Raw genomic sequence first — 15,266 nt, forward strand, 5'->3', positions numbered from 1 at the left:
TTTAATGGGGAGGTGTTAGTCAAGTAAACCAGTAGCCACAATTGTCATCAGCTATGGCTATGATTTGTAAACTAAGTGAAATCAGGAGGTTAGCAGTATTTTTGTCCATAGTCAAAATAGGTTGAGATGCATCCATAGAATATTACATATTTAGAAAGATTGTGGGGTTTGATGTCCCTTTCTCATGTGTTTCTCTAGCCAAAAGTTATGTGGAACTATTGGTATAAGAGTGCCAATTGTAAGTACATTGAAGATTTATTACTGATTCGTTGTAGCTTTTGCTCATTATTGTTCATTGTCCTTGCAGACTGCGGAGGAAAGTGGTCTTCTGTTGGAGAGTAACGATGGTGATATCTGCAACAAAGGTCTGGAGGAAATTCAAACCCTGGTGTTTGAGACGACTCTTTGTTTGGATGACGAAGTTCACAACGACAAAGCCATTAAGAAGAAACATCAGTCATTAGAGGAGGAACAAAAAGAGGTGGGGGAGGAAGAAATGGAGGGGGAGGAAGAAATGGAGGGGGAGGAGGAGACAAGGGAGGAGGAGAGCTCTGATAGGGAGTGGGAACCGGAGGTGGAGTTAGGTGAACTTCTAGCCTCAGATTCTGAAGGGGATTCCCCGGCGCTATGCCCGGATTGCGGCACGTTCACCAAAGGCTCCAAGGCTCACATCTGCGAGCATGTGAAGCCGTTCGTCTGCCAGGACTGTGGCAAGCGGTTCGTTAACGAGGTCTCTCTTAACATTCACAGAAGAATCCACAAGCCAGGCTATGTGCACGAGTGCAAGTACTGCCTCAAGCCGCTCCAGAGCAGGCCGGAGAAACTAAGGCACGAGGAGAGCCACCCGCGTGTGGAAAAGCCCTACGAATGCCCTGACTGCCCCAAACGATTTAGCGACATTAAAGCCCGAGACAGCCACATTCAAGGTCACAGAGGGCCCACACAGCACATTTGCAACATCTGTAAAATGGAGTTCAACAAAAAACACATCCTGGAAAGACACATGCTAGTCCATAGCGGGGACAAGTCCTACATATGCCTCGAGTGTCAGCGCTCCTTCAACCAAGCGAGCCATCTCAAGTCCCACATGCGCCTCCACACCGGCGAGCGGCCGTACAAGTGCCAGCAATGTGACAAGTCCTTCAACCACAACGTGAGTCTGAAAAGCCACGTCCAGCGCTACCACCCAGGCCTTGGCTACGGGACCAAGGAGAAGGAAGAGGGACAGGAGCTCACCTCAAACTCAGCGACTCAGACTGAACAACAGATAATGACAGAGGAGAGTCGAGTGCCAAACGCAGAGACTGGACAGAAGAGAGTGAAGAGGGCACTCAGGGCAGGGAGGAAGAGGAAACGACAGACCTTTGACCCTGAGGAGTTTGTGGAGAGTAAGAACAGTGACTCAGAATTCAACCCAGAAGAGGAGGAGAGCGGGAGCAACAGTGACTCTGACTTCAACCCAGAGGAAGAAGAGAGTGGGAGCAAAAGGAGGAGTACAGGTAGACCAATCGGCAGACCAAAAGGAAGACCAGGGACCACCAGAAAGATCTATGCAGGAACTGTTGGTAAAGAGCTTGATGGATCTAACTTGAATGAACACAAATCTGCAAAACAGTGGGATCAGGAGGAAGAGAGGCAGAGCGACCGGGAGGAGGTAGGGGAGAGAGGGAGCAAAAGGAAAGCCACAAGCAGAGGAAGGGGGAGAGGCAGGGGAAGACCAAAAACCATTAGAGAGATGCATGAGGGAACTACTTGCGAAGAGCTTGTTGGATCTAACCTGAATGAACAAGTACCATCAATAGAGACTGCTCTTTCTGAACTTTTAGAGAGTTGTTGGTCAATTCAAAATGTAGATGAGGCTTTTGACCCGATGCCAAATTAACTGTTAGTTACTGAAAAGTTGTCCAATGTTTTCTGTTTTTCTATATTTTGTATACATTGAAGAAGAAAAATGCTGTTATGAAGGGACACAAATGTTCAAGATTCCATTCTAAAGGTGGTTCAACAAGGAAACTAATGTGCCTCCCAAATGGTACCCTATTCCCTGTGTAGTGCACTAATTTGCATTGCAGAGTCTACATTGCACTGCAGACTTACATTGAGCCCTGGCCATCAGCCTGCCGCCTGATTCCTAATGTTCAACATTTGTGTTCTAACAAACTTGACATAAGTTGATGTCTAGATGATCATTTAAGAAAAGAGTTCAATAACTACTACTGCAGACAATGGAAAGTGCCTCCTATACTTAACCTTTTATCAAAGACTAACTTGGATTGCAATTTATATATTTTGCCGACAATTGTAAAACTGTTCAATATAGCATGTTTATTTTACTTACATTTTATTAAATGTAAATTATATTACTGCTACCTTTTCCAAAATGTTTGCAACCCAAAAATCGAGACATTCTAATACTAGGGCCGGCACAATCTAACCGACGGTTATTTTTTAACATTTATTCAAGCCTTATTTTACCAGGTAAGTTGACTGAGAACACATTCTCATTTACAGCAATGACCTGGGGAATAGTTACAGGGGAGAGGAGGGGGATGAATGAGCCAATTGTAAGCTGGGGATGATTAGGTGACCATGATAGTATGAGGGCCAGATTGGGAATTTAGCCAGGACACCGGGGTTAAAACCCCTACTCTTACTATAAGTGCCATGGGATCTTTAGTGACCACAGAATCAGGACACCCGTTTAACGTCCCATCCGGAATACGGCACCCTCCACAGGGCAATGTTGAGTGCTCCCAAGTGGCGCAGCGGTCTAAGGCACTGCAACTCCGTGCAAGAGGCGTCACTACAGTCCCTGGTTCTAATCCAGGCTGAATCACATCCGGCCGTGATTGGTATTCCCAAAGGGCGGTGCACAATTGTCCCAGCATCGTCTGGGTTTGGCTGTTATTGTAAATAAGAATTTATTCTTAACAGACTTGCCTAAATGGTCAAATAAACAAATGTCGCCAATCACTGCCCTGGGACATTGGGATATATTTTTTTAGACCAGAGGAAAGGGTGCCTCCTCCACCACTTATAACAGCATCTGGTCTCCCATACGGGGACCGACCAGGACCAACCCTGCTTAGCTTCAGAGGCAAGCCAGCAGTGGCATTTTTATATTCGTTTTTTTATTTCTATTCGTTTTTTTCCGTTTTTATTTAGTTTCAGTCGTATAAAAATATTGTTTTTATATGATTTAGTTTCAGTTTTAGTGCTGGGGGCAGAAAGCATGTGTGGAAGGCAGGAGCCATTTGGATGTTATAGTTTGTTTTTTGGTATGTCACTTCTTTGAACTGAGAGGCAGTAATACATAAGGTGATGATGGGTCATTGGTTAGGTTAGCCCTTTTCATGACTCCAATGCCACAATGGAGTCATTCCATGTCCCTTTTGAGGTGCAGGTTCGAAAGTGAGCCGGTACAGTCCGTTGAAGCAACATTTTTCTTCTTATTATATATTTATTTTTTTACCTTTTATTTAACTAGGCTAGTCAGTTAAGAACAAATTCTTTTTACAATCACGGCCTCCCGGGGAATTGTGGGTAAACTGCCATGTTCAGGGGAAGAACGACAGATTTTTACCTTGTCAGCTCGGAGATTTGATCCAGCAACCTTTCGGTTACTGGCCCAACGCTCTAACCACCAGGCTTCCTGCCACCCCAAAATGCTGTTATGAAGGGCCTCAAGCCAGGTTACAAGTGTCTCAATCACCAAATCCCATTACACTTTCTGGTGTTTTTCTATCGGATGTCTTTTTTCATTCATCAAGTGGCAGGTGTGCTGTTGGATGCTGGAATTATTTTAGTGGATGAACGTGCGCAGGTAGTGTACAACGCCTTTGAAGTGACTTGTTTGACAATAAGATTAAAATGGTTCTGCTCACCGGTATGCCACATATTAAAAAGGTAGATTTTAAAAGTCAAGACAAATCTTTGCTAAATGGAGGTCCTATACTGGCAAGAAATTAAAACCTCTATCGTCGCCTGGAGTTAAGGCGGCGCTAGTGTCAAACGCACGTTAGTTTGCAATTTCCTCATTTACAAAACTAGCACACTGTAATTTTCCATCCCTAACATGCTGACCACACCACAAGCGTTGCAAAATAAATGTACACACATGTTATTCAATCATTGCACCCACACCGCTCAGGCACGTCTGCATAGGCAGGCGCTAAAATAGAACTTGATTCTATTTGTGACGCTTGCAAGTTCATTTTGATATTTCAACCTGAGTGTCCTTGATCGCGTCTGGTGTGGGTGGACAAAATCAACATGCGAGTGGTCTGGTCAGCATGTAACGCCAGGTTCAGAAATGTACCTGTTTTATATCCGCACGCTTGTGCTCAGATGGGAGGGGTGGAAATATTTTAGGTGTGTCCTTAAAAAAAACATGATCCGCAGCGCTGTTAGGGATATTTAAGACCAACCAAAAGCTGGTTTTAGTAGTAACACAGTTGGTCATGGCATGAATGTTGACAGCGGAAACTCAGCAAATCCAGCCGTAACACACACACTGCCCATATGAGCATGGAACATGAATAGCCTAATGTGCTTTTGGTGCCTGTATACTTCGTATTTAGAAACATGTTTTTTCCCCTTTTGTTTTTTGGGGGGTAAAAACCAAGCACAGCCTCCCCTCTCAATGAAGGCTTTTTTTTTTAACCTGCCCAATGCAATAGCGTAGTCAAGACTGTCAATAAAGGATTTGGCTCCTGAGACTGATAGGAAATAACTCTTAATCACCAAAGCTATTAAAATATAAAGTTTGAGAGGAGTAAAACTGAGCTGACACATGTTGGCTATGTGTCCATGCCCATAATGAAACGAGAGATGAACATTGGTGAATACCAGTGAACCTGGTATTTAGTTATCTGTAACAATTGCTTGTTTTCCATTTCATATGTTCAAAACCCTTCGGCCTACTATAACGAAGGCTGGTTCAACAGTTTTCTTATCTTGGCGATTTAATGACATCATTACATGTATTTATTGCTGTTTAAAAAGCAACTGCTTGTTTTTCATTTAATTGTATTACAACCAATCTCATTAGAATGATGCAACCTTAAAACCAAGAAGTTGTAACATCCATAGAGTGCATGCAATGCAACTTCTGGAGATGTGTGAATGCGATGTGATCTGTAAGATGGTTCCAAATATGTCCATAAAACATATGCCTATTTGGGAGCAGTAGAACGGTGAGTGGACATTCATTCCCCTTCTCTTTAAATTGGATCTTTGTCCAGCTACTGTGAAAAGTTTAGATATGCCTAAAATCCTCCATTGTTTTAATATTATATGCCCACAGAGAGAAATTATGGTGCCTGTAAGTGTGACAATCAATCACATACATACATACATACATACATACATACATACATACATACATACATACATACATACATACATACATACAGCCCTTTTTTTAAACAGATCTATATGGGACTATCCAAATAGTGTGACCGAATCAAGTTAGCTACCTAGAATTTTTTCTCTCCCCATTAGCTAGTTAGTGATTGTGATGCACAAGCTAGGCCTTTTGAAACATGTCATTTCCTGGCTGCATTTACCAACCACATTCAGTAGCTTGAAAAGCTTGAAAAACTTAGATTTTTGCTAAGGATAATTCATGATGGTTTTTATTTTAGTTAGTTTCAGTATGGTATATTAATTATTTTATTTCAGTTTAAATGATTTTTCATGATTCGTTTCAGTTGACTATAAAAACCTTGGAAGTCAGGACGGCCAGGCATTTGTGCGTTTTAGTAAGTTTCTGTGATAACATGGACTCTTAACAACGTGATGAAACTTTGTTGCTCCTTGCTGTAACAAGCAAGGTGTTTTAACACAGGGGTTCTCAAACTTTTTAATGTCATGGACCCACAAATATTATGAGCCCCTGGGCGAGGACCCCTACTAAAATGTTTCATATTTTCACAAGCTGACTATGTTCCTGAGAGCCGTGGAATTACTAACAGTGATAACTTATATTTTACACATTTTGCCATGAAGAAAGTTTTTCAGTTTTAATGCAAATTTCCTGCTTTTCTTCACATTTTTCCATGGCTTATACCATGTTCATATGCTATCTGAGCATGGCCAGCTCTAGCCTTTTGGGTCCCTAAGTAAGTTTTGGTTGGAGGCCTTCCCACCTGCCACCAGAAATAATAATAATAGGTTGGGGGCCCGTGCCCTGAGTGCCCGTCAGTAATGAGGCCCTGACTACCACTGGTTTACAGTGAGACAGGCAAGTGCAAAGGCTATTTGCATATTGATGGAAAATATGATTGTCATTGGGGTTGGATAGGAAAGATGGGAAGATTGATCAAGATTTGACCAAACATGTTCTGTAGGTATAATTAAACCAATATTTAATTTAGTGAAAATGGGTAAATTATTCTTTCTCTAACTTTTCAGACACACAAAGGTGCAGTAGCAGCACACGCAACACCCTTTTTTTGGCTATTCAAACAGTTATTACAGAGACTGGCCATTTCGCTGGCAAATTACTGATCCAAAATGACATGACCGTCACAGCCCTATCACATACCTTACCATACAAACAGCTAAAAGTAGACTGCAATATTGACATGATCATACACAGTGATCACTCCTACTCTGAGACGCTTTATAAATAAGTGCCCCGGGCCCCTGCTGTGAAATGTTCAGTCACATTGCAGATTGAACATGTCCCCAACTGCCACTGACCTGCTCATGAAAGCCTGCTGGTGTAAGTCTTGGGCTTTCCTGACATTCACAGTGGCCTGGACCCAGGTGTGTAGAACTCTCCTCTTCGCTGCCCTTCTCTCACTCTCCACATACTGACCCAGTAGCTGTCTCAGCTCACACATCCCTTTGGAGAAATCACAGTGTTAGTTTCATCAGCTGCTGTACAATAATGATACAAAACACAGGATAAACAGAATTGACTGCACAGGGCATTTAATGTGGCAATGCCAAGTTCTGTTCCAAGTGTATATTTGCTTACATGAAGTGTATGGCATGTTTGAAAAGTGGAGTTGCTGTAAAACTATCCCCCCTTGTACAGCGGCTGATACAACACACTCAAAGTGTTTCTCAACCCATTCCTGGGGGGCACCCAGTGGTTACAGTTTTGTTCTAACCAAGCCCTAACAGAACTGATCAAGGGCTTGGTGGGTCAGTTGACTCCGGTGTGTTGGGGCTGGGCTTGAACAAAAGTGTGCATTCATTCTCCCAGGAATCGATTAGGAAAAATGGGTGTATTCAGAGAAATGTAAACGCTTTTGTTGAAATAGAGTGAAGAGCTGACAAGATTCCCTATTATATACAGACATGAATTATTCCTACTCAATACATTTCTATTTGAATGCTCTGGAACGTTAAATCCCCCTGAACAGGCCCCTGGATTATTAAGTGAGACCCACTGTGGGTATGATCTCTCCAGCGCTGCAGACTCTCTCTGGCCCCCAGTGCCAGTCTCTCCTGGCCTCTCCTGCGGAACTCCAGGCTGCGGGTGGCAGACCCCCTCCAGTGGGCCAGGGTTTGGCCAAGCAGCCTCTGGTGGAGGTGGGCCCGGGCTAGAGCGCTCATCTCCCTCTGGGAGTGGACACATTGCTCCCACGCCGTAAACACCCTACACAAACACGTAGGGAAGGGATTTGGTACTGGTCAGGAGAAATCCTATTAAGAGGAAATCGGGTAATAAGTAATGTGCACACATCCAACAAAATCCCACATAGGAGAAGTGAAACTTAAATAAAATGCCCTTTGCGGTCAAAACGTTGCTAATGAAACTACAGGAGCATCTAGAGCAGTGCCTGGTGAGCGTGGTGTGTGTGTAGAAGGCGGTGACGGCCTGGCTTTGTCTGAGACGTGCTGTCCAGAGGGCGAAGGCGCTGTGGGTCCTCTGTCTCTCTCCTCTCCTCCGCAGCCACACCGCCCTCCTCACCAGCTGGGCCCGGGCCTCCGGGTCTGGCCTTACTCTAATCAACATCCGCTGAGAGAGAGAGAGGATGTTATTAACCCATAATACCAGCAGCAGAAGGGCTACCCTTATTAAAAACATTTTTTTTTATTATTATTGGAGGATAAATCTATGTGAGTAAAATATTCCAACATTTGCCCTTTTTTTTCCTAGCTGAGAAATTATTGGTTGTGTTTATGTTCACTAATGGTCTGCGTTTTTGGACGTCACTGGACGAAGAAAAGTAAATTATGAAAATGTATATCTCACTCAAGCCCACTTGCTCTTCTCTCCCTTCTCCCCAACGTGAACATTTAACTACTTTAAAAAAATGATACTTGAAGGTATGGTTATATACCAGCATTGGATTGGCAGTTGTGCTTCGCCTCCCTACCTTTTTCTCCCACGTTAAGAAGCAGCTCCTGAGGACTGCCATGGTGTGGAAGTCGTCGGCCATCCTCTGCAGGGTGACCTTTGACCTTTGGTGAGCGACCACCCTTCTCCAGTGAGCCACAGAGAAAGTCAGAATTGCAGTTTCCTGTGTGAAGCAGGAAGTACGTGAGACAGGTGACCGAGAATACTGTCACACATGTTGACTTTCAGCCGATCCCAATCCACTTCCTATCCCTTCCAGTTGGTCCTATCCCTTCGATGTTTGCAGATCTGTTAGATGGAAGCAATATGCCCTTCGTAATGCAATCAAACAGAGAAAGTGGAGTCGCAATTCAACGGCTCAGTCACAACGTACGTGGCAAGGACTCCAGACAAGCTAAACATCTTCTGTGCCCGCTCCGAGGAAAACAGTGCCGCCGTTGCGGGCCACCGCCACTCACGAGGACTTAGCTCTCGTTCTCTGTGGCTGACGTGAGTAAGACATTTAAGCGTGTCAACCCTTGCAAGGCTGCCGGCCTAGACCGCATCCGTAGCCGCATCCTCAGAGCATGTGCAGACCAGCAAGCTGGAGTGTTTACGGACATATTCAATCTTGCCCTATCCCAGTCGGTTTTCCCCACTTGCTTCAAGATGTCCACCATTGTTCCTGTACCCAAGAAAGCGAAGGTAACTGACTATCGCCCCGTAGCACTCACTTCCCACAACATGAAGTGCTTTGAGAGGCTAGTTAAGGATCATATCACCTCCACCTTACCTGACACCCTTGACCATGGATGTCAAACTCATTCTATGGCGGGCCTAGTGTCTGCAGGTTTTTGGTTTTCCCTTTCAATTAAGACCTAGACAACCAGGTGAGGGGTAATGCCTTAGAGGGAGTTCTTAACTAATTAGTGACCTTAATTCATCAATCAAGTCCAAGGGAGAAGCGAAAACCCGCAGACACTCGGCCCTCTATGGAATGAGTTTGGCACGTGCCCTAGACCCACTACAACTTGAATAGCGCTCTAACAGATCAACGGATGACGGCATTCGCCATCGCGCTGCACACTTCCCTATCCCATCTGGACAAGTGGAATACCTATGTAAGAATGCTGTTCATCGACTACAGCTCAGCATTCAACATCATAGTAACCTCTAAGCTCATCATTAAGCTAGGGGGCCGGGTTCTGAAACCTGCCCTGTGCAACCGGGTCCTGACGGGCCGACCCCAGGTGGTGAAGGTAGGCAACAACACGTCTGCTACGCTGATCCTCAACATGGGGGCCCCACAAGGGTGTGGGCTCAGCCCCATCCTATACTTCCTGTTCACCCATGACTGCATGGCCACGAACATCTCCAACTCAATCATTAAGTTTGCAGATGACAGCATAGTGGCCTCCAAGCTCATCACTAAGCTAGGGGCCCTGGGTGGTAGGCCTGATTACCAACAGCAACGAGACCGCCTACAGGGAGACAGTGAGGGCCCTGGTGGAGTGGTGCCAGGAAAATAACCTCTCGCTCAATGTCATCAAAACGAACGGGCTGATCGTGAACTTCAGGAGACAGCATACCCCCATCCACATAGACGGGCCCGCAGTGGAGAGGGTGAAAAGATTAAAGTTCCTTGGCGTGCACATCACGGACAACCTGAAATGGTCCATCCACACAGACAACAAGATTATCAAGGCCTTTAGCCACCCGAGCCATGGCCTGTTCACCCCGTTACCATCTAGAAGGCGGAGACAATACAGGTGCATCAAAGCTGGGACCGAGAGACTGAAAAACAGCTATCTCCAGGCCATCAGACTTAAATATTCACCACTAGCCAGCCTCAGCCCAGTACCCCTCTCTGAACTTTAGTCACTTATACGATCTGGCTACCACCCGGTACTCAACCCTACATCTGAGACTGCTGCCCTATGTACATAGTCATCAAACACTGGTCACATTAATAATGTTTACATACCGTTTTACCCACTTCATATGTATATACTGTATTCTAGTCAAGGCTCATCCTCTATAACTTCTGTACACACCTTTTCTATTCATATGCTGTCCATAATGTCAATATACACCATCATATACATTTATATTCCGGATCCTTGACATTGCTCGCTCTAATAATTCTATATTTCATCATTTCTTCATTTTAATTTTGGGGAATTTGCATGTATTGTTTTGTTAGGTATTTGTATTTATTTATTTATTAAGGATCCCCATTAATCTTCCTGGGGTCCAGCAACATTAAGGCAGTTGTATACAATTTAAAATATTACATTACATTTTTCACAACACATTAAGTGTGTTCCCTCAGGCCACTACTCTACTACCACATAACTACAATACAAAATCCATGTGTATGTGTGTCTTATCTGTTGTGTAAGAGTGTGTCTGTGCCCGTGTGTGTCTCTTCACAGTCCCTGCTGTTCAATAAGGTGTATTTTTATCAGTTTTTTAAAATCTGATTCTACTGCTTGCATCAGTTACCTCATGTGGAATAGAGTTCCATGGCTCTACGTAGTACTGTGCACCTCCCATAGTCTGTTCTTGACTTGGGGATTGTGAAGAGACCTCTGGTGGCATGCATGGGTGTCTGAGCTGTGTGCTAGTAGTTTAAAAACAGAAACCTCAGTGCATTCAGCATGTCAACACTTCTTACAAAAACAAGTAGTGATGAAGTCAATCTCTCCTCCACTTTGAGCCATGAGAGATTGACATGCATATTATTAATGTTAGCTCTCTGTGTTAATTTCAAGGCCAGCCATGCTGCCCTGTTCTGAGACAGTTGTAATTTTCCGAGGTCCCTCTGTGGCACCTGACCACACAACTGAACAGTAGTCAAGGTGTGACAAAACTAGGGCCTGTTGGACCTGCCTTGTTGATAGTGTTGTTAAAAAGGCAGAGCAGCGCTTTATTATGGATGGACTTCACCCCATCTAAGCTACTGTTGCATCATGTTTTGATGACAGTTTACAATCCAGGGTTACTTGAAGCAGTTTAGTCACCTCAACTCACTCAATTTACACATTATTTATTACAATATTTAGTTGATGTTTAGGGTTTATTGAATGATTTGTCCCAAATACAATGCTTTAAGTTTTTGAAATATTTAGGACTAACTTATTCCTTCCCACCCATTCTGAAACTAACCACACTGAAGTCTAACAAAACAGCTCCCACAATCTCACCAATTTCTCTCAGCCAATCTGTCATTTGTGTAAGTGTTGTTTGTTTCATTTCCTTTCCCTACAAGCGTGCTGAAAGTTTGTTTACAGTAAAATAAGATTGTATCTAGTGAAATATATTTTTTCCCCAAAACTTTACTAATGGTTGGTAAAAGGCTGATTGGTTGGCTTTACTGTCCTTGGGTAGCGGAATGACTTTTGCTTCCCTCCAGGCCTGAGGGCACACACTTTCTAGTAGGTTTAGATTGAAGATATGGCAAATAGGAGTGGCAATATCGTCTGCTATTATCCTCAGTAATTTTCATTCCAGACTGTCAGACCCGGTGACTTGTCATTGTTGATGGACAATTTTTTTCACCTCTTCCACACTTTATGGAATTAAAAATTACCATACCCGTCTTTCATCATTTATACTTGGATGTGAAGTGTCAGCGTTTGTTGCTGGCATGTCATGCATAAGTCCGCTAATCTTGCCAATGAAAACAAATCCTAAAAGTAAGTAGGCGACGACACGGGGATTTTGTCTCCAATCTCAAACTTGTCTGGGACAGCTAAATCGTGGCCAAAATCGTGTACGGTACCCTTACAAAATCTAAAAACATCAAAAGAGGAAAGGGTAGGGAGCTAATTTCAGCCTCCCTGATAGAATAGGGCTTGATAATATAATGATGCTATAATACTGACCATGTGTATGGCTGCGGTGCTGAGGCTCTGGGTGTGTCTCCTCCACAGGCTGAGGGCGGTGCCAAGCATTGCCCGTCTGCGGACGTCTGCCATCAGGCCCATGAGGCGTCGCTGCTCCCTGCCGACTCTGACATAGTCCCTCCACTGAGAGAAGGCCACGCTGAGGGAGGGACGCAGCATCCGGCCCACCACAGTCCCCATGACACCCTGACCAAGAGAGAAGATGGATATTCTTTTACTTGTGGCATTGTTGTATGTTTTGATAAAGGATGCAAGAGTGTGTGGAGATTATACAAACACCGGATGAAATACCTTTAATCTGGGTGAGCTCTTGTGATCTGGGAGACTTTGATGCGAGAGACAGAAAGTTTGGTCACCTTCTGCTAAATCAACATGGTTCTCGACCTGGAAGCTTTGTGGAGAGGAGAGCAAAAGGCCTTGAAGCAGGGTTACAATGTTTGTATGTGTGTGTCAGTCATACTCTAACACTCACCACCTCTCTTTCAAACAGTGTGTGTGTGTGTGTGTGTTCACCAGACTGACCAGGTCTTGAGACTTTCCAATGGGGATGAGGCCAGTAGGGGGAGTCCTCTGTCCATCTGTGCTGAAGAGGAGCTGTTTGACCAATCGCTGAGCTCCGTGCTGATGTTATGCTCTGCCACAGCAAGCTTCAGGGAGAGGGGAGAGGTGCTGCCGAACCCAGAGGAAGAGGATTCCAGCGCTGCCAGTCTAGTCCTGAACCTGTGCACCCTGCAGGCCTGGGAATCCCACACCAGCCCATGCCAACGCTGCAGCGCCAATCTCATCTGCTCCCTCGCCCGGGCCACACAGTACAGTCTGAGACAGGTGGGGAGTGAGAGCAAGGGATGGAAAGATTGAAGGGGAGACAGAGCAGTTTAAGTATACTCCAAAGCAAGAAAGTCAAAAGGGGAAAAAAACGCTGAGCGATTAAAAAAAAAAAAAAAAAAAAAGAGGCCAAGACGAGAGAGCAGCAGTGTGGTGGTAGCTACCTGGCTAGCTGGAGCTTGCTCCTCTCCCTCCTCCAGGAGTGAAAGCTTGTCTGGAGCTGCAGGTTGTCACACAACTCCTCCAATGTGATGAGCCTGGCACCACCATACAACCTTGGCGTCACCGCCTCACTCTGCCTCATATTCCCTACGTGTGAGATTGAGCACGCACTTGCACTTTAACAGCCATGGAATTCATGAAGAACTGCCGGGCGTACAGGCTTTTGCTGCAGTCCTGCTCTGGAGCTTAAAGCCTGTACACCCAGTAGCTCGACAAGCATTGAGGTTTGGCCTTCCCTGGAGGATGTATGGGAAAGAAGAAGTGAATGACAGAAGGTTTCATTGAAGTTAAGACGCCAGGCCAACCTGTCAGTGTCCCTAGGGTCAGCGCCTGTGTCCTTCTCTCCAGCAGGTGTGTGAGGAGGTGTGTGTGTAGAGACCGTAGCGCTGTGGCTCTCCTCCAGCTCTGCAGGGTGTGTGCGGCCATCCGATCATTCCTCTCGCTGCAGTAACACACACACGCCGCCCTGCGCTCGACCACACCCCGCCAGCCACGCAGGATGCTGCGATGGGGGGGTCACACAAACAATGTTGATCAATGTTAAACTCTGAAGGCACACTCAAAACTAACTGGAGCACACTTGAATCAAAATGGAGACATTTCATATTATATAATTTGTCTATTTGTCTATGCTCCATAGACTGACTGTGAGAGCTGTGCCCGTTGCCTTTTCTCCTGTATCTCTAGGGCCCCTCTCCTGACCAGGACCCTGCGGTTCCAGGATGTAAACGCCTCCTGCAGTCTCCTCCACTCCAGCAGGTAGTGCCACCTCTGCACCAGTCTGTGCCCGCAGTCTGCCCGGGCAAACTCCTGGCGCCACCTCCCAAAGGCCACTGGTGAGAGGAGATGAGGCCAAAAGACATTCATCATCCCGATGACTCTAATAGACACTTCATTAGCCGCTGGCCCATAATTGTGTCACTTCTGTGCAAGCCAGTGCATGCTAGCGCCAGACAGGTTTGAAACCCAAAGACTCAAAGAGGAAAACAGACCGTCGGCAATTCAGTCAGTTGAGTCTCTTGGTTTTACACCACTCTGGCACCACTAGCTAGCACTTTTAAGCAAGCGCATATCAAAAGGGAACTATTTAATGTGTGACTGCCAGCTGTTTAGCACAGGGGTTTCCAAACCTTTTTTTGCACACAACCCCATATTGCCTTTAGAAAATGCAGGGGACACCACTTGGAAAAATTATATTCCCCAGTTAACACTGTTCATATTCACTAAATTGTAGGTCCCAAAGGCTGTCCCAACACATCATAATGACACGAAAGCTCATTCTAATAGGGTAAAAGGCCATTAGTCGACAGTAAACTGTTGTATTCTATACCCATTTGAAGATAAAAACCCGTTTCTCAGAAGGTTTCTATTTCAGGGCACCGGACCCCAAGTTTTGGAACCACTGGTCTAGCAGAAGACAATCGGCATGTTGTAGAGGGAGGCACTATGCCAGTCAGTGTGAGAGTTGGGACTTAAACAAGGCTGTCGTGTGTTTGTTTGAAGTCAGGGTAAGACTTAAGAGGGCTCACTGGCACACACACCACTTGCCTGCTAAAATTTGTCTGCAGAGTACCTGTTCGGCCTCGACACACACACGCTGCAACCGGGCTCTGTGTGTGTGCTCGCGCCAGCGCTGGGAAACCCTCCTGTGTGTGTGTGTGTGTGTGTGTGTGTGGAAGTCATATAGAGACAAACCGACAGAAAGAGGGGGAGGAAGAAAGAAAGCAGGAGGGAGGGAGAGATAAGATCATTATTCTTGGATCTGTACAGTGTGTGTTAATATTGTTGAATTTGAGGTATTCAAACGTCAATCCTATACATAGAAGGATAGGATCAATTACTGAACAAAAATATAAAATGCAACATGTAAAGTGTTGGTCCCATGTTTCATGAGCTGAAATAAAATATCCCAGAAAAAGCTTATTTCTCTCAAATTTTGTGCACAAATTTGTTTACATCCCTGATAGTGAGCATTTCTCCTTTGCCAAGATAATTCATTCACCTGACAGGTGTGG

General features: G+C 45.0%; 2 protein-coding genes across 13 annotated transcripts in view; one reads left to right on the plus strand and one right to left on the minus strand.

Moving 5' to 3' along the window:
* Positions 1 to 2,369, plus strand: part of LOC115168946 (zinc finger protein 175) — a 29,488-nt gene extending 27,119 nt beyond the window's left edge. For all 9 annotated transcript variants that reach the window (XM_029724488.1, XM_029724487.1, XM_029724486.1 and 6 more), the window contains one exon: positions 308 to 2,369. In XM_029724488.1, the coding sequence (XP_029580348.1) occupies positions 308 to 1,882 (1,575 nt within the window). In that variant the 3' untranslated portion in view covers positions 1,883 to 2,369. The remainder of the gene's footprint in view (positions 1 to 307) is intronic.
* LOC115168945 (protein SFI1 homolog) overlaps positions 1 to 14,218 on the minus strand; it is a 70,156-nt gene extending 55,938 nt beyond the window's left edge. For all 4 annotated transcript variants that reach the window (XR_003870778.1, XM_029724483.1, XM_029724482.1 and 1 more), the window contains exons 1-10: positions 13,898 to 14,218; positions 13,557 to 13,753; positions 13,194 to 13,338; positions 12,727 to 13,020; positions 12,496 to 12,595; positions 12,184 to 12,390; positions 8,337 to 8,480; positions 7,797 to 7,975; positions 7,404 to 7,612; positions 6,706 to 6,850 (exon numbers count right to left, since the gene is read on the minus strand). Coding sequence is in view for 3 of the 4 variants with exons in the window: in XM_029724483.1 (XP_029580343.1) it covers positions 6,706 to 6,850; positions 7,404 to 7,612; positions 7,797 to 7,975; positions 8,337 to 8,480; positions 12,184 to 12,390; positions 12,496 to 12,595; positions 12,727 to 13,020; positions 13,194 to 13,338; positions 13,557 to 13,753; positions 13,898 to 14,121 (1,844 nt within the window). In the remaining variant the exon portion in view is untranslated. The remainder of the gene's footprint in view (positions 1 to 6,705; positions 6,851 to 7,403; positions 7,613 to 7,796; positions 7,976 to 8,336; positions 8,481 to 12,183; positions 12,391 to 12,495; positions 12,596 to 12,726; positions 13,021 to 13,193; positions 13,339 to 13,556; positions 13,754 to 13,897) is intronic.
* Between the last annotated feature and the right edge of the window lie 1,048 nt (positions 14,219 to 15,266).

Source organism: Salmo trutta, chromosome 30, assembly GCF_901001165.1.
Source record: "Salmo trutta chromosome 30, fSalTru1.1, whole genome shotgun sequence".
NCBI classification, from domain to species: Eukaryota; Metazoa; Chordata; class Actinopteri; order Salmoniformes; family Salmonidae; genus Salmo; species Salmo trutta.